Genomic DNA, 26,667 nt, shown 5'->3' with positions numbered 1-26,667 from the left:
CAACTTATAACACATACATCACTCCATTCGATGTAGATACTATAATTATATCTTCCCAGTAAGGCAGTTATATAATAATAGTCTGGGGGTACACAATGCATTGGCATGTAACATAATCAGGTGCTCAGGTTTAACAATAATTTGCGCCATGTAGTAACTTTGTTAAGGCGACACGGAAATTGTGCATGTACAAGAAACATACAAAATCTACTTTCTATAAAATGAATAACATAAAATGCTTTAAACTCCTGAGCAAAAGACGATTACTTCTCTTACGGACAAAATCCAATTCTCTCGCTAAATGCAATTTCACTCGGTGTAAACTCGGTAACCCGGTCTCGCGTAATCGAATTCTCTCATTTCAGCGCTGTTGTTTGAGTCAAGTCCCTAACGCGTAACTTCCGTCGAGGGGATGTCCACTCCCAGACGTTGTCGCGGCAATACAGAGCGCGCCAAATTCTAGCGAAGAACAACACAGGCATGTGTCAAACTGTGTTCTAGGCTAGCAAGTTGAGATAAATGGCTGGTTCTATTTAGAATAGAATGTACATGGAGGTATGCCCGTTTTTTTAAAAACATAGAAATTGTGCGGGACAAATAACTTTAGTCCAGTGTTAGCCTGCTAGCCCCAACTTTACCTAGTAGCTTGCGGGCTTACGAATTTGGGATTTGCATATCTCGCTTGCTACAGTAACTTTAATTGATTCTATCGAATGTTAGTTGTGAATTTTTTATAGCCCGGTTACCTGCAAAATCCGGGACAAGATGGTTTTACAAAACAGTGGAAGGTACAAGTCAGAGCGCGGACAAGGGGGTGAACATGACAATCAACAGTAAGTCACTGTCTACAAGTTTTACTTTTGCTGGCATTATGCGAACAAAACAGCCATCTTAATTACACTACTATAATAGTTGGCGAGTTAGTTAACTAGTTAATTACCCATACATACAATTATTCGCAGTGCCATTGTGACTTGCCAATGCGTGTGTAGACTACGGTATTGTCTGATCAAGAAGTCATGTATTCTGTAGGGATGACCGGTCGTCCATGTCAGCTGCTAACCGCCTTGAGCGCAGCCAGTTCACCGACGAGATGGACGCTCGTTTTGGCTTCGAGAGGATGAAGGACCCCGGAGAGAAGACGGGTTGGCTCATCAACATGCACCCTGTAGGTCCATTAGACCACAGTGGGCTCTGTGTGAAACTGGGTTTCAGTTGGGCCCAAACAGGCCCTTCTGTCCTTGCTGATCATATGCTTAGGGATATGCATTAATAAATCGTGAATCTGTCCTGTTCACATTTCTGAATAATACCAATCTTGTTGTGCCTGAATTGAAAGGCTTGATAATATCAACTTGCCTCCTGTGTTCCCACCATAGACAGAAATCCTGGATGATGACAAACGGCTGATCAGCGCTGTGGACTATTATTTAATCCAGGAAGATGGAAACAGATTTAAGGCAAGTATCTGAACACCTGATATGAACACTTATTCAAGAGTGATCCCAATGACTGTTCAGCTTGGGCACTTTCATTCTTAGTTTTCACTCTTCTTTCTTTTACAGGTGGCCCTCCCCTTTAAGCCTTATTTCTACATAGCCACTAAAAAGGTAAGTCAGACAACCAGGCCCTAGTTTTAAAACGTTTTGAAAAAAGGAAAAGCTGTACCCTTCAGGGATTTCGATGCAATCATTTATTTGAATCAGAACTTGGTCAAATGATCATGTAGTTTAGAAATGAATGTGCTTTGTTACTTTGCGCTGTAATGATCGTGTGGACCACCTATCTGCCCCTCAGAACTGTGAGAGGGAAGTCATCTCATTCTTGTCCAAGAAGTTCCAGGGGAAGGTGTCGAAGCTTGAGATGCTCCCTAAGGAGGATCTGGATCTGGTGAGACACAAAACCAGGGCCCATGTAGAAACTAAAAAGTTATGGAACAATGGACGTACACATTACACATGTGATCTAGAAGGAAAAACCCTATTTAGTTTATCGCTGTTACTATGGGACGCTTTATGAATACGGTCCGTGTTTGTACGTATGTGAGATGGGATCCAGTGTTACTGTAGGGTAAACCATTTAAATCCTGGGGTTTCTCTCCATAGCCCAATCACCTGGTTGGACTGAAAAGGAACTACATTAAGCTGTCATTCAACACTGTGGATGACCTCATGAAAGTCAAACGGGAGATCTCTCCGGCAGTGCGCAAGAATCGGGAGAGGGAGAAGTCGAATGACATCTATACCTCAATGTTGTCAAGGTAATAACATCTATACCTCAATGTTGTCAAGGTAATAACATCTATACCTCAATGTTGTCAAGGTAATGACATCTATACCTCAATGTTGTCAAGGTAATGACATCTATACCTCAATGTTGTCAAGGTAATGACATCTATACCTCAATGTTGTCAAGGTAATGACATCTATACCTCAATGTTGTCAAGGTAATGACATCTATACCTCAATGTTGTCAAGGTAATGACATCTATACCTCAATGTTGTCAAGGTAATGACACCTGCACCACAGTGTTGTCAAGGTAATGACACCTGCACCACAGTGTTGTCAAGGTAATGACACCTGCACCACAGTGTTGTCAAGGTAATGACACCTGCACCACAGTGTTGTCAAGGTAATGACACCTGCACCACAGTGTTGTCAAGGTAATGACACCTGCACCACAGTGTTGTCAAGGTAATGACACCTGCACCACAGTGTTGTCAAGGTAATGACACCTGCACCACAGTGTTGTCAAGGTAATGACACCTGCACCACAGTGTTGTCAAGGTAATGACACCTGCACCACAGTGTTGTCAAGGTAATGAAAATCCAGATGAATGACATTGACAGTAATTGACACTCCCGATCTAGTACTTGGTTGCACCACTTTTGGACAGAATAACTGCTGACATATCCTTCTTGTAACCATTAATGACTTTGTTGCTCTATATTACTTGTCAGAAGCTCTGATTTTTCAATGTTTGAGTGGTTTTTATCCCACCAACAGCTGTTGTCATGCCTACAGATATGGATGGAATTATGTGTTTTTTGATCTGGACTTTTTGCTGGTCACTATAGAACGGTTCAGCATCAATTTTTAACCATTCCTTGGGACATTTTTTAATGTGTACGATTGGTGGCTTGGTGGAAGAGCCACAACTTCTCATGGAGATCCAGTTTGGACACGGGGTTGGGCACTGGACTCTTCCTACGCTGTTTTTGACAGGCTCTGTTGTCATCAGTGCATTGGCAGGTGGGAGTGTCTCTGCCGTGGACGAGGACGGGTTGTCCAAGAAAATCTCTGACCAGATGGACAACATAGTGGACATGAGAGAGTACGACGTGCCTTACCACGTACGCCTGTCCATCGACCTAAAGATCCACGTGGTGAGGGCCTCTGACCATCCTTCTGACCAGTGGATAGACTGGTCCCAGATATGTTTGTTAATTCTCCACAAAGACCCAATGAGTTGGCCAGATCTGGGACCAGGACAGGAAGTGGATGCTTCGTAGAATGATGAGTTCTCTGTTACCATAAATCACATATGAAGACTTACTGTTGACTGCTGGTTTCTTCCCTAGGCTCACTGGTACAACGTTCGTTATAGGGGAAGTGCCTATCCACCAGAGATCACACTAAGAAGCGACCTTGTGGAACGACCAGTAAGAACGTTTATAACGTTTTTGGTGACCTTGAGTGTTTAGAAAGGCGCATATAAATAAAATGTATTAACATATGCCTCTGTACGTTCTTACTGATTTCCAGTTGTTTGGGAATTTCTTTGATCCATCAGTTTTTCATGGTCACTCGCTGTCTGTTTTTATGTGATTTGCCGAGATCCCTATTTGACTAGCAGCCAAAGAAGTGTTCCTCATTGTAATCCTTTTTTCTCTGTTTGCCAGGACCCTGTGGTGCTGGCCTTTGACATAGAGACCACCAAGCTTCCCCTGAAATTCCCTGATGCCGAGACGGACCAGATCATGATGATCTCCTACATGATCGATGGACAGGTATGTTGACTGAGGCTTGTTCCAGATCTGTTTTTACTGTCAAGTCCACTGCCATTGTCGGTACTGCACAAACTGGTCTAAGATCAGGCTAACGTCCTGTGATCACGTCCTAAGCGGTAGTTGTGGATTATCAGTCGGTTACACGCTTTATCTTGTCCACGCTGTTCCTGCCAGGGCTACCTGATCACAAACCGGGAGATTGTCGCTGAGGACATCGAGGACTTTGAGTTCACTCCAAAGCCGGAGTACGAAGGGCCATTCACTGTGTTCAACGAGCCCGACGAGGTAGATTACGAAGGACTGAACACACCTGGGCCTATACCACAGAGACAAACATTCTGTGCACAATAACATACCTGTTTGTTCTCAGGCAGGCCTAATTCAGCGATGGTTCGAGCACGTCCAAGAAACCAAGCCGGAAATCTTTGTCACCTACAACGGAGACTTTTTTGATTGGTACGTTGGTCCGAAAGAAACCAAAACGCACCGTGTTGGATCACCTGGACTCAGTTTGGTTTTCTTTGTTAACTGTAAGCTGTGTGGCGGCATCACAACCCTGATGCTCCTCCCTTTCCCTTCTGTTCTTTATCTCCCATGTCGCTAGGCCCTTTGTGGAGACCAGGGCTGCTCACCATGGCCTGAACATGTACAAAGAGATTGGCTTCCAGAAAGACAACCAAGGAGAGTACAAGGCTAGCCAGGCCATCCACATGGATTCCTTCAGGTCAGGCCTAGTACCTCACTGTCTGAGTGCTGCAACACGCACACACACACACACACACACAAACTAACCAACCCACCTCTCTGTGCGTGTGTGTGTGTCAGGTGGGTGAAGCGTGACAGCTACCTGCCAGTGGGCAGTCACAACCTAAAAGCGGCTGCGAAGGCCAAGCTGGGGTATGACCCCGTGGAGCTGGACCCTGAGGAGATGTGCCGCATGGCCACGGAGGAGCCGCAGGTCAGCTGGTGCACAAACACGAGTAGCGCTCTTAGTGCTGCTCAATCAATCACATTTATTTATAAAGGAACAATAAATGCATGCGGGCTGTGTCCACAGTTTATAGGACAGGGACACCTGGGGGGGTGGGTGGGGGGGGGGGGTGTCACCAGGTAGCCTCTTAACCTGTAACACAACCAAGAGGACTGGCTGGTGATGTAGGTCTTACCACCCCTACTCAGGCCTTACACTGCCGTGTATTTTAAGCATTAGGCTTGGTGAGAGGTTGCCGGGATAGAAAACTGAAAGAAGAGACTTGTGTGTGTGCGTGTGCGTACGCGCTCACGTAATCCTAGATGCAGCTTAGTGGTCTGACTGGTTTTCTCATTGCTGTGCCCCCAGACTCTGGCCACTTACTCTGTGTCGGATGCCGTGGCCACGTATTACCTGTACATGAAATACGTCCACCCCTTCATCTTTGCTCTCTGCACAATCATCCCCATGGAGCCGGATGAGGTAGGTCTCTTCAGTTTGTCAGTTTAAAAATAGACAATTGAAGATAGCACTTGGACTCATTATCTGTGTGTGTGTGTGTGTGTGTGTGTGTGTGTGTGTGTGTGTGTGTGTGCGCGCGCGTGCAGGTTCTACGGAAAGGCTCCGGGACGCTGTGTGAGGCACTGCTGATGGTGCAGGCCTACCACGCCAACATCGTCTTCCCCAACAAACAGGAGCAGGTGTTCAACAAGCTCACGGACGACGGTCATGTCATGGACTCTGAGACCTACGTGGGGGGTCACGTGGAGGCCCTGGAGTCCGGCGTGTTTCGCAGTGACATTCCCTGCCGCTTCAAAATGGTACAGCCCAGTCTACGCTCGGACCGCTCCACTCGTTGTCTCCCTAGGGGTCTGGCTGTGCTGTTGTTGACTCTGATTTCTTCCTGGTGTGTTGTTGCGGACAGAACCCGGCAGCATTTGACTTTCTTCTTCAGCGGGTGGAGCAAACGCTGCGTCATGCCATTGAGGAGGAAGAGAAGATTCCCCTGGAGCAGGTCACCAACTTCAATGAGGTCAGCTCCCCCAGGTTCCAGACTGCCACCAAATAGTTGCATTTTGCCATCCAATCATGTTGAAACTGCAGCTAGACCTGGTTTTAAAACATATTTTCTATGCAGTGTAGTTATAAATGTACATTCGGTCAATTGACACTTATCAGATCATCACAAAGACAGAAACATGCATCTGAGTGGAACCCCAGTGAGCTGGGAACTTTTCTGGTTTCTCCTCATTTCTCTACAAGAAATTCTGTATCATGAATGATCTTCTATCTGCACTGCCTATAGGTGTGCGAAGAGATCAAGAAAAAGCTTCTCTGCCTGAAGGAGGTCCCCAACAGGATCGAGTGTCCCCTCATCTACCATCTGGATGTCGGGGCCATGTACCCCAACATCATCCTCACCAACCGCTTGCAGGTACCCTACACAGCTTTCTGGGTACTTTCTTGCATCAGAAGTTGAGACCCACATATAATGAGCACTCCAATACGTATATGTTGTATTTTGTGTGACTGTTTTATGCCACTCTTGGCCTGGAATTGTTCAGCCTTTCATTTAGAAGTTCTGGGAAAGCTACTTATGCATGGCTTGGTTCCCTCTCCCCTCTTCAGCCTTCTGCTATGGTGGACGAGGCCACGTGTGCTGCCTGCGACTTCAACAAGCCGGGGGCCAACTGTCAGAGGAAGATGAGTTGGCAGTGGAGGGGGGAGATTAGTAGGTTTTCTTTTTCACATGACTTTTGTTCTGGCTGCCGTTCCAGTTTGACCCAGGCCCTAGCTTTGCTTCAGAGACCGTTCGTAGTAATGTCTCCTTCCTGTCTGTCCGCAGTGCCGGCCAGCCGCAGTGAGTTCCACCGCATCCAGCAGCAGCTGGAATCCGAGAAGTTCCCTCCGTTTTTCCCCAACGGCAGACCGCGGGCCTTCCATGAGCTTAACAGGGAAGAGCAGGCCCGCCATGAGAAGAAGCGCCTAGGCGGTGAGGGATTTCTTCTGACTGTTCTGGTTGTTTGCTCATTCTAGGCCTCTTCCAACGCAAAGGGGATCTGTTAAATGGTTTGTGCAGTATTCAAGACCGTTCACTGACTTTCTCCAAGGGAGAATTGTGGACGGATGTTTCCTCCTTTTGATCCTTAAAACACACCGCTGAGGTTTTGTGATCCGCGCCTCTCTGTTGTCCCAGACTACTGCCGGAGGGCCTATAAGAAGGTTCACCACACCCGGCTGGAGGAGCGGGTCACCACCATCTGCCAGAGGGAGAACTCCTTCTACGTGGACACGGTGCGAGCCTTCAGGGACCGCCGCTACGAGTTCAAGGGGCTGCACAAGGTACCGGCCCGACGCTGGCCTAATGTCTGCCAGTGGTCCAGCCATGCCCCTGTTTTTCACTTGCAGTCCGTGCACAGCAAGGGTCAGTGTTCTTCTCTGTGCCCGGCGCCACTGTAGGTGTGGAAGAAGAAGCTGTCGGCCGCGCAGGACAGCGGTGACGCCGCCCTGGTGAAGCGCTGTAAGAACATGGAGATCCTCTACGACTCTCTCCAGCTGGCCCACAAGTGCATTCTCAACTCCTTCTACGGTTACGTCATGAGGAAAGGGTACGTGCGGGGGAAATCTCCACCGCCCCAAAGACGTTGTGTCAGTCGGTCGCTGTTTTCTGTTTTTGTCCTGTAGTTTTGCAAGCTGTTGACCGTATGCTTTTGTGTTGTTGTGGTTTCCGTGTTTGTCCACTAGGGCGCGCTGGTACTCCATGGAGATGGCCGGCATTGTGTGTTACACTGGAGCCAACATCATCACCCAGGCCAGAGAGCTTGTTGAGCAGATCGGGTAATTAACGTAGTCCTGTCACACACCGGTCGCTCACTGCCTTGTCAGCTCAACTTTTCACTTTTGCGCCCCACAGAAAAATGTAGTACAGAGTAGAATGATACCATGAACAGAACTCTGTCATTGCATGGCCACGTCTCCGTAGTCACTGAGAGAAATATTCTGTGTTTCTGGTTGTGCTACCGCAGGAGGCCTCTGGAGCTGGACACGGACGGCATCTGGTGTGTCCTACCCAACACCTTCCCGGAGAACTTTGTGGTGAAGACGAGCAACGAGAAGAAGCCCAAGGTGACCATTTCCTACCCGGGCGCCATGCTTAACATCATGGTAAAGGAGGGCTTCACCAATGACCAGTACCAGGAGCTGGTAGACCCCGCCTCCCTGACCTACGAGACGCGGGCGGAGAACAGCATCTTCTTTGAGGTGGATGGGCCCTACCTGGCCATGATTCTACCAGCTTCCAAGGAGGAGGGGAAGAAGCTGAAGAAAAGGTACAGGCCTTAGCTAGTAGATGGTATTTCATTCGTGTCCCCATGAGACACAGCTCAGGGGGACACACTCAGTGGGAGTGCTGTACTTACAGAGCATTGCTGTACTTACAGACAACCTTTTCCATGGACCATGTGTGTAAAGAACAGTCTCCGTTCAGTAATTATTATTTTTTTCCCCCAATGATAAACTGCATGCGTGATAACGTGGGCGACGGCTCTGTCCTGCCTTCAGGTACGCCGTGTTCAACGAAGACGGCTCTCTGGCCGAGCTGAAGGGCTTCGAGGTGAAGAGGAGAGGAGAGCTGCAGCTCATCAAGATCTTCCAGTCGTCCGTGTTTGAGGCGTTCCTCAAAGGCACCACCCTGGACGAGGTCTACGCCTCGGTGGCTAAGGTGGCGGACTACTGGCTCGACGTGCTCTACAGCAAGGTGAAGAGAGAGAGAGTGTGTGTGTCTGGCTGAGACTGGGATGGGCCACGCTGTCACCGTCACACCGCAAAACCCTGCCATTTCCTCTGTGCCCAGGCCGCCAACATGCCGGACGCGGAGCTGTTCGAGCTCATCTCGGAGAACCGCTCCATGTCGAGGAAACTGGAGGACTACGGCGAGCAGAAGTCCACGTCCATCAGCACTGCCAAGCGTTTGGCGGAGTTCCTTGGGGACCAGATGGTGAAGGATGCGGGGTTGAGCTGTCGCTACGTCATCTCCCGCAAGCCTGAGGGCTCGCCCGTCACAGAGAGGTAAGGCGGGCTGACGGACACACAGGCCCGTGCCGTAGGCTGGCAGTAGAGGGCGCATCGTTTCAAAGTGTTATCTTTCTGCCTGTCGTTAGGGCCGTTCCGCTGGCCATCTTCCAGGCGGAGTCCAGCGTTAAGAAGCACTTCTTGCGGAAGTGGCTGAAGACGCCCAGCCTCCACGACCTGGACATCCGCTCCGTAAGTCCCCAGGCTATTTCAACCAGGCCGTTTCTGCCGGGCTTCAGTAGAGCAAAGGCTGTTTGTGTTACTGCTTGAGCAATTAATTTGAGCCCAAGTCTTATTAAAGATTTCCACAGCATCTTGGCTGAGTCAGTCACTAATGAGCCATGGACTCTGTTCAGATCCTCGATTGGAGCTACTACATTGAGAGGTTGGGCAGTGCCATCCAGAAGATCATCACCATCCCTGCCGCCCTGCAGCAGGTAACCAGCAGCTTTCATCCATGGCTCTGAGGTGAAATCGCTCCGAGGTGCCATTTTAGGTTTTGAGTTCACAGATCCTAACCTTGGCCAATAGTGGGTGAAACTCAAAACTCCCCGAGCCCCAGTGTCTAGGGGCAACCGCCCTCCTCCAGGTCCATATGGGACTTGATTATTTTAAGTTCCTCTGGGCCCCCTACTCACCCGTTATGGTTCCACTGTGATCCGGCTGCAGGTGAAGAACCCTGTGCCCAGAGTTCGCCACCCAGACTGGCTCCATAAGAAGCTGCTGGAGAAGAATGACATCTACAAGCAGAAGAAAATCAGTGAGCTTTTCACCAGCGAGGGCAAGAGACAGGTACACTGGACATCATTCTCACGAGCACAAATGATTTTTCAAAGTGTTTGTTTTTAAATGGTAACGTGCCAGTGTTTTAAATCACATATGGACCTTTTATCAGTTATTATATTTATCTAATAATGTTTGACAGCTGATTTACAACTACACAAACAGTTTAATAAAGTATGAAATGCAAATAACAGCCTACAACCATCTACTTTCACCCTGGCTTTTTTCCAAACGTTAAGTATTGAATGTGTATCCATGAGTGATTGCAGTTAATGATTTGTGAGGTTTTATTTTGAAAGCACTCCGCAGTTAGTTTACAAATAAGTTGTCCGCTGGCAGCGAGAGCAGCATGTTCAGCTAGCCTTGATCCTTGCCCCATGAATACACACTTATGCCTGTCCCCTTCCTGGGCATGTCCCAGGTGGCCCCTCAGGTCCCGGGGCCGGGACAGGCAGCTGACATAGAGGACTTTGGGATGCCGGCCAGACCGCTCCAACCAGCTATCCTGATCAGCACCAAGCGCAAGCGGGCGTCCCAGGGCGAGGACAGCCAGGCCGTTGTGTCCCAGGAGATGGAGCTCACCCAGTCCTGGAGGGAGATCCTGGGTCCTCCGCCGCCCACAGGGGAGACGCAGGAGGAGCGGCTGGTGTGGCTGCGCTACCACAAGAAGAAATGGGAGCTGCAGCTGAGGCAGAGAAAGGAGCGGCGTAAGCGGCGGCGCCTGTTGGACGGCGAGGCCCAGCCCGTGGGGGGAGGGGTGATCCGGGACGCGGGCCCCGCCACGGGCCTGGGGAGCTTCCTCCGCCGCACGGCCCGGAGCGTCATGGACATGCCCTGGCAGATAGTGCAGGTGAGTTGGGTTGGGCCCAAGGATCCGATCTCAACGTTCAGTTACCTGGGGCCCAGATCTGAAACGAAGGCAGCTGGTCATTGGAGATGGTTCTTTGTGCGGAACCAGTCCAGCCTGGGTCTTTATGTGGAACTAGTTCAGACTTAATTTAAATCCGACCCACTGACCAAAGGATGTTGAAAAGACTCATTTCAGTATTTCGCTCGGAGGGGTCTGTCTTTTGTTTGTGAATACTTCCATGGTGCACCCATATGTGACTTGTCGGAGCTGTATAGGAAAAATGGAAGGCTTGTCTTTTTAATGCACATTATTGAACAACTGTGTGTGTGTCCGTCCTCCCCAGATTGCTGAGACCAGTCACCCTGGCCAGTATAAGCTCTGGGCTGTGATTGGCAGTGACCTGCACTGCATGAAGCTCATCATCCCACGGGTGTTCTACGTTAACCAGAAGGTCCCTAAGCAGGAGGAGGGAGCCTCCTACAAGAAGGTTCATTACATTTAGTCTCATGGTTGATTGAATCACAACAAGCTCCCTACCCCTGATCCCTCAGGCCTTCCAACTGTCCCCGACTGTACGAAACGACAAGCTCCCACCCCTGATCCCTCAGGCCTTCCAACTGTCCCCGACTGTACGAAACAACAAGTTCCCACCCTTGATCCCTCAGGCCTTCCAACTGTCCCCGACTGTACGAAACGACAAGCTCCCACCCCTGATCCCTCAGGCCTTCCAACTGTCCCCGACTGTACGAAAATGACAAGCTCCCACCCCTGATCCCTCAGGCCTTCCAACTGTCCCCGACTGTACGAAACAACAAGTTCCCACCCTTGATCCCTCAGGCCTTCCAACTGTCCCCGACTGTACGAAACGACAAGCTCCCACCCTTGATCCCTCAGGCCTTCCAACTGTCCCCAACTGTACGAAACACTTTGATAGAACATCTTCCATGAATCTGATGACTGACAGCTGGTGTTTGTTGTGTGCAGGTGAACCGTCTTCTGCCTCGCTCCAACATAGTGTACTTCCTCTACCAGTACTCCGTCCCAGAGGACATGTACCAGGAGCACATCAACGAGATCAACGCCGACCTCTCGGCCCCTGACATCGAAGGGGTCTATGAGACCCAGGTACCCTATGTGGGGATTACAGCGGGACAGTTTGTTGCTATGTGTGTACTGAGAACTCTGTGGGGTGAAAGGTTGCTTTCTGTGTCTCAGGTGAAGGTTAGTGTAGTTTGACCTCTCATGCAGCGTGAGCACAGTAAGGACACTGAGAAGGCCAGAGGGGCATTCATTGACACACAACAGGTGGACAGAATGGATATGACTGTTACTCTCTGTGTATACCAATGGGCGTGTTCAGTACAGGTCATGTTTGCCGGAGCAGGGAAAACCTGCAAAAGGGAGGTTCTGCTCTAGCAGACAAGTCCACGTTGTGTCATTAGCTGTCTAACACGCGACCCCTCTGTGTGTGTCAGGTTCCTCTGCTGTTCCGGGCCCTGGTGCAGCTGGGCTGTGTGTGCATGGTCAACAAGCAGGTGGTCCGGGCCCTGGGGGGCCGGGAGGCCGAGGCGTACGACCTGGAGCACCTGGAGATGCGATCTCTGGCCCAGTTCAGCTACCTAGAACCAGGTACCACCACGCCACACTCAGCTTTGGCTTAGATAATTTTTCAGTCATTTTTTTACAGTTTCTCTATGCATTTTTCGTTTAATGTTGACAATGTACAATTAGGTGAACCTAAACCAGGCTGTTATTCAGATTGGTGCCTAACAAATGTAGAATGTGACGAAGAGAGCTCTGAATCTGTGTGGTTGTTGGCTCTTCCTCAGGGAGTGTCCGACACATCTACCTGTACCACCACACCCAGGGCCACAAAGCCCTGTTCGGGCTGTTCATCCCCTCACAGCGCAAGGCCAGCATCTTTGTTCTGGACACGGTAAGACCCTGTCTACTATGTACCCAAACACATCACATCGCCCTGGTAACCTAACACAAACCTCCAAACGAGATTTTGAACTGTTAAAGGGAAGTAATCAAGTCCCCTCGTCTTCCTGCTTGTCCTCCATTAGGTTCGCAGTAACCAGATGCCTAACCTGAGCACACTGTATGGGGCAGAACGTACAGCGCTGCTGGAGAAGACCAGCGAGGAGCTCCTGCCTCCCGAAAAACACACCTTTGAGGTGCGGGCCGAGAATGACATCAAGGCCATCCACCGGGCTCTGCAGCGCATACTCCTCAACTACAAGGTAGTACTGCATACCTACAAGGTAGAACTGCATACCGCTCGACTATGAGGTGGTACTGCATACCGCTCGACAACACAGATTGACATTAGTCGTCAGAAAAGAGCCAGGTGTTTTAGTATGGGAGGGTTCCCGTTCTCTGTCACTGTCAGTTCATAGACTCCGCTCTCTGTCTCCAGGAGGAGCGTCGCGGCCCCACCCTGATCGCCGTTCAGTCCAACTGGGAGCTGCGGCGCCTGGCAGTGGGCATGCCCCTCCTGGAGGAGTTCCCCGTAGTGCCGGTGCACGTTGTGGACGAGATCAGCTACAACGTTCTGGACTGGCAACGCCACGGGGCCCGCCGAATGATCCGACACTACCTCAACCTGGACAGCTGCCTGTCACAGGCCTTCGACATGGCCAGGTGGGCGGGACAGAGCAGGGACAACAGTCCCACAGTGCCCAGGGACTGTCAGTGGATGTGACCCCGGTTATATTGGTCTGGGCTTCCAGTTGAGTCGCAGTTTATTTTAATGCCCCTTTTCTGGTTGTTGGTGGCCTCCGCCTCCTCCCTCCTCAGGTACTATCACCTGCCGGTAGGAAACCTTCCCCTTGACGTGTCCATCTTCGGCTCGGACCTGTTCTTGGCCAGGCATCTGAGGAAGCACAACCACCTGCTGTGGCTGTCCCCCACGGCCAGACCTGACCTGGGGGGCAAGGAGGCGGACGACAGCCGGCTGGTGATGGAGGCCGATGACAGGGGCTCTATGGAGATCAACGCTCAGGGCTGCTACTCCACTGGTACACACACACACACACACACAGACACAGACACACACACACACACACACACACACACACGTTTGTTCTTCATAACCCAGCGGGCCTTACAGTGTCTTGTAGATCCATCCAGTATACAGCCTGAAATCAACAGTTTATTTACTTACAGTTGTCTTGTTGTTAGGAGCTGCTCGGCTAGACACAACAGCCCCTGGTGGTGTTGAAACAGAGGCTGTGTGCCTTTCCAACATGTTTCTCTGCAGTTTTCAATGTCCTTTCTCCTGTGTCTCAGTGTGTGTGGAGCTGGACCTGCAGAGTTTGGCCGTGAACACCATTCTGCAATCGCAGCACGTCAACGACATGGAGGGAGGAGCCAGCCTGGGCGTCAGCTTCGACGTCATCCAGCAGGCCTCGCTGGAGGACATGATGTCCGGGAACCAGGGCGCTAGCTCGGTGGCCAGCTACGACGAGACCGCCCTCTGCTCCAACACATTCAGGTGATTTGGAGTGACTCCCCACCCGTTGACACCGCGCCTGTGACCGACGCCGCGTGGCTGGTCCCAAAGCTCGGCGCTGTCGGAAATCCTGGTAGTGTTTTGACCCACTTCCTGTGTCTGACCGGAGCAGGATCCTGAAGAGCATGGTGGTGGGCTGGGTGCGGGAGATCACGCAGTACCACAACGTCTACGCTGACAACCAGGTGATGCACTTCTACCGCTGGCTGCGTTCGCCCAGCTCCCTGCTCTACGACCCGGCGCTGCATCGCACCCTGCACAGCATGATGAAGAAGGTCTTCCTCCAGTGAGTGACGTTAGGGGCGCTCTAACAACCCCAATCTGCCTTCTGTCCTGTCCAGTGGAGTGGGGACCGGACGAGTGTGGCAGTTCTGAAACGTCTCCGCTTAACTCTGTTTGTCCACTTTTAATAGTTAATTTTCAGCTATGTCTACTGTAATGTGTAGAGAATAGGAAAATGGGGTGTTTTATTTGAAGATTTTAGAGCAAAATTGTTTGACAATAAAATTGTCTGAAAGCATTGACGGTGCATTTAAAGCTTTCACAATACATAAACACAATATCATGAAATTACACTATCACATAAAAACAAGTGTTCTCCGTGCAGCGGCTTCTGCCTACCATTACATTAGACCAGATGTCCGTAATCTTGTGATGTTTGTTCTAATGCTCACAAACCGATTGGAGAATATGTGACTAATGGTAGCAAACGCCGCTAATTGGCTGGCATTGTATTTCCTCTCTGGGAGAATGGAGAATGCCTTGATGAGTCTCTTCTCTCTTAACGTCTCTCAGACTGGTGGCAGAGTTCAAGCGTCTCGGCTCCACCGTGGTGTACGGGAATTTCAACCGGATCCTTCTGTGTACGAAGAAGAGGAGGATAGATGACGCCATTGGCTACGTGGAGTACATCACCAACAGGTTGGCTGGTTGCAAACCCGTCCCGTTTATTTGTCGCCCTCTCAAAAGTATTTGTATCCCTTATTGAACCGATCAGAGGGTTCGCTGTGTAAGTATAAAAGAAATGGAACTTAACGTGAGAGAACCTTACATTATTATATAGTTGACATATCACAACATTCTTTCTCTGAGAAGTGTCACCCCAAGTCAGGAGGCTTCTTTTCACGCTGCTCGCCCGGCTAGGGTGTTAAGAGTCTGTGCAAGCTTTCTCAACCAACCACCAGAGTTAGCGTGCAGGCCCTGGACTTCCCTAAGGGAGTCGCTAGATTGCAACGAGTCAAAGACAAAATGGCTTCTTTTTTTAATTCAGGTTTTTTAGTAATAATAGTTTCAAAATTAAAAGAAATAAAAAAAAAAACATCTGTCTCCTTGTAGTATTCACTCCAGGGAAATCTTCCATTCCCTCTCCATCTCCTTCTCCCGCTGCTGGGAGTTCCTAATGTGGATGGATCCGTCCAACCACGGAGGAGTGAAGGGCAGGTTGCCATCCAGTGTCCTGTATGGAGAGGTAGCCCCCCCCCCACCCCTGGTTCTCTAACTGATGTTTCCTGTCCTACACAACCAGTGAAAATGTCTGACACACTGCCGCATCGGCTTTCAGAACGAGACGGCTCAGAAAAAGAAGGGTACTGGGGATGAAGAGGGCAGCGAGGACGAGGACGAAGCTGACGGTGGAGGTGAGGATGATGGAGCTGAAGAGGTGGATGAGGTGGAGGAGCTGATCGAGAGCAACTGGAACATCATGCAATATCTACCCCAGACCGCCTCCTGTCAGAAATACTTCCTCATGATCATCTCCGGTAGGCCCTTGTGAACATCGTCGTTGTTCTCCATCGTTCACATTATCTTGTGTGCTGTGCTTGATCCACAATGATTTTGGAGGGGGGCGTGGCGGGGGGGCGTGGCGTGGCGGGGGGGGGGCGGGGGATACATCAACATTTTCTGTGTTATCACTCCTTTATTCAGTCTCCCGTTCGGTTTCCTCTCAGCCTACATCGCTGCTGTCTACCACAGCATGCGAGAAGAACTGAGACGCAATGCCCCGGGAGCCACGCCCATTAAGAGGCGCGGTGGGAGCCAGGCTTCCCAGCAGGCAGTGGGAGACTCCGGCGCTCTTCCCGGTAGGTAATGAGAAAGGGTGACACCCCAGGGCTGTATGTGGTGAGAACACCACAGCAGCTCTCTGTCAGCCTGGGTTTCGTTTGCTGTCCACCGCCGACTCCTCTTAACTAACAGAGGGTTACAGCTTTCAACAGTCTGCCATAGGTGGCATACCCTGGAGGACCCAGAATGACTGGCTCTTACTCAGCTACAGCGTGTTGTAGTCATCTCTGCCGTCTCTCCTTCAACCCCACAGGGATGATCTCCTTTTCCCAGGAGTATGTGTCCAGCGAGCTGACCCAGAACTTCTTCACCATCACCCAGAAGATCCAAAAGAAGGTGACAGGCAGCCGGAGTGTGACCCAGCCCTCTGAGATGTTCCCTGTTCTGCCCGGTTCCCACCTGCCACTCAGCAACCCTGCCCTGGAGTTCATCAAATACGTCTGCCAGGTCAGTGACTGGCAATCAGGCTCATATTGTTCAGTGCTAACTGTAGAAAAACCCGAAAAGGAACCTGGCAAGGTTAGTTCAGCCGGCCTGCAATTAAAAGTGATAAATGTTGTGGCCCTCACTGGATTCCAATCCGGGTCTCCCATGTGAGTGACTGTGTCTTTAACCACTACACCACGTTGCTATATGTTTGCCCAGGGTCGACATAGCATCTCAACATTAGATCATTTAGTCACACATTAACGTCACGCCTAGTTTGAGTCACTCACTCACTTAGTGACACTCGCTCTTCTTGGCCGGCTCCGCTTACATGGTCCGGCAGAAAACCAGTCTTCAATGGAAATCAACAGCTGTTTCTTGTTAGGGCAGACCGAAAGTTCCTCCCCTGTTCATATGCTGAATGGGCTCCACTGTAGGTCCTTTCCCTGGACAGCAACATAGTGAACCAGGTGAACAAGCTGAAGAGGGACCTGCTGAGACTAGTGGACGTGGGGGAGTTCTCTGAGGACGCCCAGTTCCGTGACCCCTGCAACTCCTACATACTACCTGAGGTCATCTGCCATCACTGCAACTTTTGCCGCGACCTTGACCTTTGCAAGGATCCCTCTGTGGCACAAGTGAGTCAGCCCTCTTTGATTTCAGCTTCTACCCTCATTTCTGCATTGCTGAGCGTGCGTGCCCATGTTTGTTCCCGCAAATGTGACGTATGCAATCCGTGTTCCCAGGACGGCTCGGTTCTGCCTCAGTGGTTCTGCTCCAACTGCCAGGCCCAGTATGAGACGGAGTCCATTGAGATGGCCCTGGTGGAGGCCCTGCAGAAAAAACTCATGAGCTACACTCTGCAGGACTTGGTGAGGAACCCGTGTCAACCGTTGTGTGTCAAAGGTTTCTCAGTGAGCCAAGATGTCAGGAAATGGGGGTGGTGAGGTCTAATGTCATGTTCCAATCACAGGCCTGTTCCAAGTGTAAAGGGGTGAAGGAGGCCAACATGCCTCTCTACTGCACCTGCGCTGGTGATTTTGAGCTCACCTTTCCCACAAAGGTTTGTGTTTTTCAAGCCCGATTGTGTCTCTAACTGTATTCAAGCGACTTCTGCTTAGACGGACAGGTGTTGAACCACTGTGCAACCGGGTCTTATTAACACCTCCCCATCCACAGACGTTAGCAGAGCAGGTCACAGTGTTCCGGAACATCGCCGCCCACTACAACATGAACTTCCTGGAAGAGACCATTGACTGGCTGCTGGTCATGAGCCCACAGATAAGCCAGGCAGCCAGACACTGACCGGACAGACCACAGTCAAGAATCGACGAGATACCTGGCTTTGGTGCCCTTATCCACTGATCATATCAGTCGACAGTGATGGATTCTGTGGGGACCACCAGAGCAAAACGTTTTGCAATCGAGGAAAAAAGGTTTTGTTGGACTTTCACTGTTGTTTTTTTTAAGGTTTTCTTTATGGATTTTGAATGGAACCTAGACATCCCCCGTGGTGGGAGGGTCACTGCTGGCTGTTTTCAGATGTAGCATCGGTTGAATGGGCGTATTACTAACTAACTAACAGACCGGCATGGATGTGAAATGGTCACTCATCTTTGTTGTTTTGCTTTTCTGTACTATAGCTGTAAAAAGTGGCTCGCCCACCCATGTCCTGTAACCATTAATGAGTTCATGAATGTCAATCAGATTCCATTCTATTTAAGTATCTGGCCCAAATGTACAGGTATGGTGTGTTATGACATTGGAATGCTTGTTAATGACCGAGAATACACAGCTAACTGTCAGATCTATTCATGTCTTAATGTTTCTGTCAATAAATATAGTTTTGTAAATGAGGACAGTGCACATTTATCAACGACAGAGTTTGTGGGATTCTTTTTTTTACACCAATACATATCTGTTAGCCCAAACCATGGTAAATAAGGGTGTTGAGTGCTGCTCCCTAGACTGGGAACCCAGGCCTCAGCAACACACGTCGAATCGTTAGGAATTGGATGCTAATGGGACTCAGAGGAATGTTTACTTCACCCATTTGTCCTCTAACTGCATTCAGGGTTATGGTCCCCTTAGAGATGAGCTACTGAGTCCTAAAAGGCACATCTGTCTGACATTAGAACAAAAAGCAGATGCTCTCTATCCAATAAAACCTATCCGAAGTGCATTTCAAATCACAGGAAACAGTGCAAATGTGTCTGGTTGCTACAAAGGGTCACTTATAAAGTAATGTAACCAGTGGTAAAGACGAGAAAGATAGGCTGTACAATATAAACAGACGATTAGCTGTATTTGATTCCAAGGACTAATACGAAGTAACCGCACTCGTATGAGTTGTCAGACCATTCCCCCACAGAGGATGAGATCCTTCAGCCAGGGCTAATGCACTGTCCTCATCCATTCTAACCACGTTTTTAAGTTTGGATCCTGAGATTGCCATGGCAAAGTGTTGTTTTTGTGTGGTCATTTCAACATTTAATGGGTTCAATGATTGCTTAGAGTAATCGTCTTGCTTGAAGTACCACTTAAGAAAAATTTCAGATCCTGGGGCATAGTGAGGGCAGTAGCCCAGCCACATGTAGCCCCCACCAGAGAGACAGGATCCAATTCTTGTGTCCATATTGATCTCCTGTCTCTGTTTCCTCATGTTTGATTGTGTCAAATGCATCAAGATAAAAACTACAAATAACGGACCAGTGGGAACCAAACAGCAACCTAAAACATCCCATTTACCTCAGTTGATAGAGCTTTGCTATTATGTTCTAGTGCCTTTTGGGAAGCAGGGGTAAAAATGTATGCTCTCACTACTTTAAGTTGCCCTTAGTAAGAGCGTCTGCTAAATTACTAAATGTTACATCAAAGATCCATCACAATATTTGTCAAATTGTTCTAAATTAATTGCTAGTTTAAAACAAAATAATTGCATGAGTGTTCACACCCTGCAGGTAATCCATGTGTAATTACAGCCACAAGTCTATTTGGATAGGTCCCTATCAGCTCTTTCCATCTGGACACAGCAGTTCTTTCACATTCTTCTTCGGAAATTTGCTCAAGCGCTGTTAAATTGACATTTGGTGAACAGCAAATTTCGACTCTTCCTGCATATCAGTTGGACAGGGGTCAAAGCCTGGCCCACTCCTGGACATTTACCCTTCTGTTTGTAAGCCACTCGAGTGTGGCTTTGGCTGTGTGTTTCGGGTCTTTGTCCTGCTGGAAGATGAATTTTCAGGTCTCTTGCATACTTCAGCAGATTTACTTCCTGGATTTCTTTGCGGCATCCACTTGCATCCCCATAACAATATGCTGCCGCCACCATCCTGCACTATAGGGACCGTGTTCTCAGGATGTTGTGAGGAGTTAAGCTAAAAAAAAAAAAAATCTTTATCACAAGGGTCAATAATGTTCAGCTATTACCTGTCATTGTGTTGCTTTAAGACTAGTATTTTATCACTACTTCTCAACAAGCATTTCATCACTATTGTTTTGCTAATGTTATCAGCTTAACATAACTGAAATTATAGTTTTGCACAGAACTTCTTCGGTTTAGCATTTGTTGACAAAACAGTGGTGATGCCGACGCCAGAGTGCACATTCACCCCCATCTTTGTAGTCATCTATAAAGAAAACATCTACTGGATTTGGCTTCTCACAGTCTAGATCAAAGTGATCTTAACCCATTAACCTCCATCTGGATAACCTCATTGTCCCAGGGAGGACTCACTCTGTTTACTGATGTGCATTTCTCTCTCAGACAAGTAATCTAATTTCACATCTACATTGGAGCTGAGTCTTACAATTACATTAGTAGCATTGGGTTACTGCTGACCGATAGCTTGTCTCAAATGATAGAGTGAAGTCTTTACAGAGATCAAGCTAAATTCTATTTCACTTCATACACTTTATGACATCATGTTGCAGGGAAAAGCCCCTCATTACAGGTAAGTGGTCAAGGGTATCTTTTGTGATGCAAAATAAAAAATATATCAAATTCTGTATTAGAATGGCATTATTAGCCTTATCTTAAAATGTGCACGATATATCACTAGTTTTTGTTCATTTCCCTTAGCTCTAAAGTATCACTGTGGTTAAGAGACCACAGCATTCTTTGCTACAGCACACTGATCCATTAGACCTCAGACTTTTCAATATCAATGTTTCTATTACTCACTATGGGTCCAGATGGATTCACACTTCCCCACAACCTTGTTAACATTTCCCACAAAATGGTTCCTTTATCATTATTTGATTACTCTCTCCTAGAGTAGCTCTGCTGCTAGGAATCTGGGCTCTTTTATTCCTCTAACCACTCAGCATCAGCATTCAACATGAACGTCGATGGAGTGAATATACTCCCAGAGAATAATACACTGGGACTGTAATATAAATGCATTTATCAAGACAGATAATTACAGTAGTTCTGTTTTGACACCACAAAACTCATGTGACAAAATACAATGTGTTTATTTAATCTAATCAGATGTAAGTATATGATTGACTGTTGGTAACCTGTATTTGTAACCTGTAATCACAAGTTACAAATGTGTGTTAGATGTTTATTATTGTTTGTGTCTATAGTGTTTACAGGTTATTGACCTGGTTTGGGGTGAAGCATGGCGTGTTCTCAGTATGATGTACTTGTAAATGAATTGCTATTCAAGATTTAGTTTTTCTTTGATTTGATTGAAATTAGAATTGTTAGCAGTTGACATTCAGCTGGGGGCCATGCCGAGCTGGTCCCTGTGAGTTGAACTGTACATCTCTCCACGGGAGTGTAATTCTATTCCTGAATATCAACAACATTTACATGGAATTTAAACAAACCCATTACAGGGCATTTCTTTCAGTGAAATAACCAATGGCACTCAAAAAAGCCTTAGCTGTTTTTCGGTTCTCTTCCACTGGGACAGAGGTTGATACATCAAGTTGGTCTCTGTGAGAACATCTAAGACCATGGCTACATTCCACTGCTCAAGCGTTGCTTTTGCCTGACAGTATGCCTGGATAGGTATATTACATGTCGGCTAACCACATTCTATGTTATAGCAATGTCACTCAATGACAGCATTAATGACGTAGCATGCAACAATGCCACTATACAATATTGCAACTGTGCCATGTTGATGCCACTCCGCTATAAAATAACTGCATGAAATTTCTGAGCAAGGGAACGTGAGTCATCAGTCAGTCCGTGAGTCTTTTCAGCAGTCAAGAGCCTCATCAACGCACGTGGCCAAAAGACAGCCGTGGCCAGAAGGTCAATGCGGCGACGGGACATCACAGGGCCACTCCTTCTGACAGGTCGGAGTGTGTAGAGCAATAGCTGATGATGGAGAATTCTGTGGGAAGTGTGAGATTCTGGGTGGAGTTCTGCACTTTGCTGTCCTGTAGAAATATACAATCAGAATGACATAATTTAATGTGTTTGGAACACTGGTAACGAACATTTAACTTTGGACCCTACATTACCTAACAGGGTGTCTAATGATATAAGCTATTATATAGCACAAAACAATCAAAACATATGATCTTGAATGTATCTTTGAAATCAAATAGTCGTTTTCTTACATCATCAAACTTTCTGTCACTGTAGACATCATTCTTGTCGATGAAAGTGAGCATGATCCAGTCACAGATTATGGAACACTGGAATTAATTAAAAGAAGTAACATGCAAATTAATGAATAAGAATTGGCACAACAATTACTGGAAGTTGTTACAAACCAACAACATTAACTCATAGCAATGGCATTGGTGATTTTAAACTCACTATTCCAACTGATGTCATGGCTGTCACTGTATTGATGATAGTTGGGATGATGCTGAAACGTCCGGCCTGGAGAGGAATAATCACGATGAATGTATGAGATTACCTGAGCCCATTACTAAGTGTTTTGACTTACAGGCTGTTGATTCATTTAGGAAGGCGATCAGAGAAGGAACTTTGGTTGCACTTCATTTTGACAGTCCCAATGTCAGTTTCATACAGTCAACAAACTATGTGTTAATAAGCAACTGCATGACACGGTTTAGTTTAGAGTTAGCATTAGAATGAGGATTAGTGTTAGGGCAGGTAGATAGATGTTATTGATAGCATGTAGAGAATCTACAGATGGATGATCAACTGCTTACATGTCCATGAACTATGACGTCAAGACGAATTCCAATGGCATTGATAAGAGTCCGGAATTCTTTTCCATCCTTACTGTAGTACTTGGCAAATCTGAACAAAATTTCAAGTCAAACAATGAAAAGGGGAGAGTCACGTCCTCCATGGCTCTTCAGTGTCTAGACATAGTAGAGGATAGTTTCAAATTGTCCAATAAGAAACACAAATTTTTTCATTGTCCACTGTTGTACACAAATGAACATGACAGAGTCGATCTCAAGTCGCTATGAGGCCCACCTGAAGTCATAACCAGAGTTGGGCAGGTTCTTCCGGAGGTCCAGGCGACGGAAGGAGTAGGTGGGTTTACATTTTGAGGAGTCCAGGTCAAGGTCACACTTCCAGTTGATGAACACTCCAATCACTCCCCCCTGACAGGATACAATCCACAAGATCCACCACAATTGCAGCTTTATCCAATGTATCACCATTTCTTACTGTTACTTAATATCTCTTTATTTTTATTTTTGTTAACAATTATTTAAATTTTTAGTAATTACTGCCAGGTTGAGAAATATGAGAGATATGTTATTATATACATTAAATCAGTGTAGAAGATTTTGTCTTTGAATTTCCTATGAAGCTATGGACCTCTAGTCATAGAGGTTCTTTGCGGTTTGTAGGTTGGAATACATAGTGTGACTGTCCTTATGTCCAGTATGTATTGCAGGTGTTAACGTACGGTTTTGCAGAGCTCGCTGAACTTCTCCCTGGCCTGTTCTGCGATATAACCCAGCCGGAAATTGGGACAGTAGGGATGATTCTTCTCATCGTAATGACACTTTTTCAAATATTTCTTGGCATTCTGTTGGTTTGTTTTGATGTTTCCTCTGCCAATGAGATAACAGAAGATTTTACAGACTGTTGAAACTGCGTATGATACATATACAGAGTTGCCAATTGAATACAGTTCTTTATTTCACCCACATTGAACTTGTATGGCAGTGTGTTTTTGATTTGCCTGTGTGTCTGCATGTGTACGTGTATGGAAGGTGGGTGCGTGCGTGCATGCATATGTTATGCACTTTGTGCATGTGTGTGTTTGTTTGTTCTTGAGGACGTTCATACTACACCTCAGCACTTTAAATTTGGGGAAATGGACAGAGTTCTTGATGTAAACAGTAAAATTGATGGCTTCGGCTAATGCCGGCTCCCTGAAGAAAACAACAACAGATTACACCCACGTGATGTCAGCATCTTCAAGAAATGTATTAATTGGCTTTGATTGTTTCGATGTGCCATGAATGTAGACCCTCACTGTATTGCTGCGAATTGCTCAATAGGACACCAGGTCTGAATCTCACAGGTCTTGAAGGTCTGATTATAGTAGGGAACACAGCGCCCAGTTCTCTTTCCTACAGGAAACACATCAGACTGAATGCATTACTAAACAGACCTACAGACATTCTGGTTTAGTGTGACTGTTCAGTTCCACAGCATTTCTCAGTTAGTACCATTGCCATTAAAGTCCACTTCTCCTGGGATGCAGTCAGAGTCCTTTGAGCAGTTGGCATTGGTAACTGTAAAATGCTAAGAAAACATGAAAAGCATTATCATTTAGACATTATCAGAATTTGCCAGCTGACTTGAGGTGTGGTTGTAGCGTGGCTGTGATTTTGATTGTCATCACGTTTTTTCACATAGCTTTTCCAGGAGTAGCGCTAGTGGCAATCATAGAATCACGGTACCCAATTCAATACCCTGCACCATATTGATCAGGTAAAACTGAGTCAGGGATTTTATTCAGCCGTTCACAGTTTCATGAGGACATGCGTGTGTGACGTTGAGCTCTCACCTCAGCACACGTGCCTTGTCTCTGGTTATATGTGACCACTCGTCTCAGTATTGCACTGATCACATCACCGCCCTACAGGTGCAATGCCACAAGGAAAAACTGACCGTGTGAAGTGGTACTCACATAGGCTGCATTACATAAACATATAGTAAACATGGCATCGTCTACAGTATATTACATATGTTATTTTACATAGAGTCTTTGCTTTGTGAGCGCAGAGCAAAAATGCATGTTCAGGATTACATTGATTGTAGTACACTACATTGCAATCAGAGATTGCCGTTCAGACTGATCTGCAAATCACCTTATAACGTTTTCTAAATAACTGCTCATTGTTTCACATAGATCAGTCAGTTTGGTGAATCACTGATCATGGGACTGAGTCAAATTGATGCTTTCAAGTGGGCTCACCTCTAAGGGTCTGACGTACTCCACCGTGTCGAGGACATGGTCTCCTTGCAGTGCTGTGCCTTTCATTTTAGTGTAGACTGAGCTCTCTGGCCGCGTCTCACTTTCCTGATAGGCCTTCTGACTAATAAACACATACCTGTAGCAGAGCGATATGATATACTCAGATTAATTTCTGTTCCGAGGACAGATTCAGTCTTTTCAAAATGACTTTTAAAATGACAATCTAAATTCTGTTTTCTTAGTTTATGATATACTGTACACATTTTGACTTCATTTGAAATGCTTGATAATCGTAACCGGAAGAATCTAGTTTTTCATTAGAAAGACACACATCCACCTCCAAAAGGACCATTAGGAAAACAAAATCAATGAACAATGCCTCATTTGGATCAAGTTACACAATAATGGTCAGTAATGGCCATTTACACTTAAAAGGCATTTGCTCAACACGAAGCATATTGGTGAATTTCACATCATATGTATGGAGAGAATAGCAAATGAAAGCAAGAATATGGTTACATTTGATCATAGCTTATAAACCTACAAAAAATGTTAAGGTACAATTTACAAAACAATTTAAATCACACCATTCTTCTGAAGATTTTCAATACGATTAAGTACTAAACATTGCCTACTGGCAGAAATCAAGACAGCTCACAGATAATGGAACATGTATCATCTGTCACAAAAAAGTCAGCATTTTTGCTCACCACCACATTACAAGGAAATTTCCATCGTATTCTTTTATCCCAAATAAATGCATGCAAAAACAGGAGACTGAGGCTTACCAGATGAAATAGGTGATCACAAGAAACTGAACCCCTCTATAAATAACTCCAAGTTTTCTGTTTTTAACCACCATTACCTTCGGTGTCTCATAGTCCCAGAAACCAAGAAAATAATCCCTAATAAAATCAAGCAGTCCCATCGTGGATTCTTAATTTATAAAATGTTTTCTCAGATGTTAAGTCCTGAGTGTGTTCTTCACAGCTACTTCCAAGGTTGTGTAATGTCTGAATCAGTCGCTCTCACTCTCTTTCTCTCTCTCTCTCTCTCATTCTCTCTCCCTCTTTTCATTTTTCTCTCTCTCTCTGTGTGTAAATGAAACAGTGAAATGTTTACTTGTTGCTAATCCTAAACATTCCAAAATGATGTTGTTTAGGAAAGCTAATACATTGACAATAAGTAGATTCATCAAAATAAAATGAGCATTAAAGGGGAAGGTTTAAAAAAAAGAAAACAAACAATGCCAAACGATGTACATTTTTTGTGTTTTTGTGTGTCTGTGTGTCTGTGTGTTTTTTTTTATTATATGAAGGAAGTCTTCAGAAATCTAATTTATTGCTAATGAGTCACACACTGCTAATGAAAAAGGGTGCTCAGATAACAATAATAATTACAAAACCTTGACTTGTTCACTTTTAATTTTTTTTACGGGGGGCTTCAAAGTATGCTTCCAAGGGCATCTAAAATTATGTTTTTCCTAAGCTTAACCCAGCAAACCCAGCAATTCCTAATCTTAACCCTAACCCGGCCTGGACTCCTAAACTGAACCAATAGTATCCGAACCTTAAAGCAACCCCATTTCTAA

General features: G+C 46.8%; 2 protein-coding genes across 4 annotated transcripts; one reads left to right on the top strand and one right to left on the bottom strand.

The window, feature by feature from the left end:
- Positions 1–404: 404 nt before the first annotated feature.
- On the top strand, positions 405–18,548 carry pole (polymerase (DNA directed), epsilon). Of its 3 annotated transcripts, XM_020052993.2 has the most exons (48): positions 405–555; positions 721–833; positions 1,033–1,168; positions 1,380–1,460; positions 1,566–1,610; positions 1,798–1,890; positions 2,106–2,260; positions 3,243–3,387; positions 3,583–3,663; positions 3,904–4,011; positions 4,186–4,296; positions 4,382–4,467; positions 4,616–4,735; positions 4,837–4,969; positions 5,351–5,464; positions 5,590–5,802; positions 5,907–6,014; positions 6,288–6,416; positions 6,611–6,713; positions 6,828–6,974; positions 7,179–7,324; positions 7,442–7,590; positions 7,727–7,819; positions 8,008–8,310; positions 8,543–8,738; positions 8,835–9,049; positions 9,142–9,244; positions 9,409–9,489; positions 9,722–9,844; positions 10,257–10,685; positions 11,029–11,172; positions 11,670–11,810; positions 12,161–12,314; positions 12,515–12,621; positions 12,755–12,931; positions 13,108–13,331; positions 13,488–13,708; positions 13,980–14,184; positions 14,315–14,488; positions 14,998–15,123; positions 15,538–15,670; positions 15,764–15,962; positions 16,152–16,283; positions 16,520–16,713; positions 17,130–17,330; positions 17,439–17,564; positions 17,666–17,755; positions 17,872–18,548. In XM_020052993.2, exons 2-48 carry the CDS (start codon positions 766–768, stop codon positions 17,995–17,997), a joined length of 6,888 nt encoding a protein of 2,295 aa, XP_019908552.1. In that variant the 5' UTR covers positions 405–555; positions 721–765; the 3' UTR covers positions 17,998–18,548. The 3 variants fall into 3 exon arrangements, with proteins under 3 accessions (XP_019908552.1, XP_010875043.1, XP_028980669.1); XM_010876741.3 differs by having other exon boundaries at positions 405–833; XM_029124836.2 differs by lacking the exons at positions 405–555; positions 721–833; positions 1,033–1,168; ... (2 more) ...; positions 1,798–1,890; positions 2,106–2,260 and adding an exon at positions 2,390–2,508.
- Positions 18,549–21,128: 2,580 nt separating this feature from the next.
- On the bottom strand, positions 21,129–26,058 carry p2rx2 (purinergic receptor P2X, ligand-gated ion channel, 2). The gene is made up of 12 exons (XM_010876740.3): positions 25,865–26,058; positions 25,077–25,212; positions 24,666–24,737; positions 24,325–24,400; positions 24,129–24,225; positions 23,944–24,024; positions 23,553–23,700; positions 23,111–23,241; positions 22,837–22,927; positions 22,475–22,540; positions 22,273–22,350; positions 21,129–22,089 (listed from the first exon to the last, which is right to left on the bottom strand). The coding sequence occupies exons 1-12, from the start codon at positions 26,002–26,004 to the stop codon at positions 21,982–21,984; spliced, it is 1,224 nt and encodes a 407-aa protein (XP_010875042.2). The 5' UTR covers positions 26,005–26,058; the 3' UTR covers positions 21,129–21,981.
- Positions 26,059–26,667: the final 609 nt, after the last annotated feature.

Source organism: Esox lucius, chromosome 13, assembly GCF_011004845.1.
Source record: "Esox lucius isolate fEsoLuc1 chromosome 13, fEsoLuc1.pri, whole genome shotgun sequence".
Classification (NCBI taxonomy): domain Eukaryota; kingdom Metazoa; phylum Chordata; class Actinopteri; order Esociformes; family Esocidae; genus Esox; species Esox lucius.
The sequence above is the reverse complement of the archived record's forward strand: the minus strand, read 5'-3'. Positions and strand labels throughout refer to the sequence as shown.

What these genes read in the sequence shown, in the direction of transcription:
- p2rx2 (XM_010876740.3), bottom strand. Translation starts at nt 26,004, where the DNA reads ATGGGACTGCTTGATTTTATTAGGGATTATTTTCTTGGTTTCTGGGAC. An exon ending in GTGATCACCTATTTCATCTG is followed by an intron (nt 25,213 to 25,864) that starts GTAAGCCTCAGT and finishes GCTCTGCTACAG; the next exon opens with GTATGTGTTTATTAGTCAGA. An exon ending in AGTACGTCAGACCCTTAGAG is followed by an intron (nt 24,738 to 25,076) that starts GTGAGCCCACTT and finishes TTGCACCTGTAG; the next exon opens with GGCGGTGATGTGATCAGTGC.
- pole (XM_020052993.2), top strand. Translation starts at nt 766, where the DNA reads ATGGTTTTACAAAACAGTGGAAGGTACAAGTCAGAGCGCGGACAAGGG. An exon ending in TCCCTGCCGCCCTGCAGCAG is followed by an intron (nt 9,490 to 9,721) that starts GTAACCAGCAGC and finishes ATCCGGCTGCAG; the next exon opens with GTGAAGAACCCTGTGCCCAG. An exon ending in GTTCAGCTACCTAGAACCAG is followed by an intron (nt 12,315 to 12,514) that starts GTACCACCACGC and finishes GCTCTTCCTCAG; the next exon opens with GGAGTGTCCGACACATCTAC.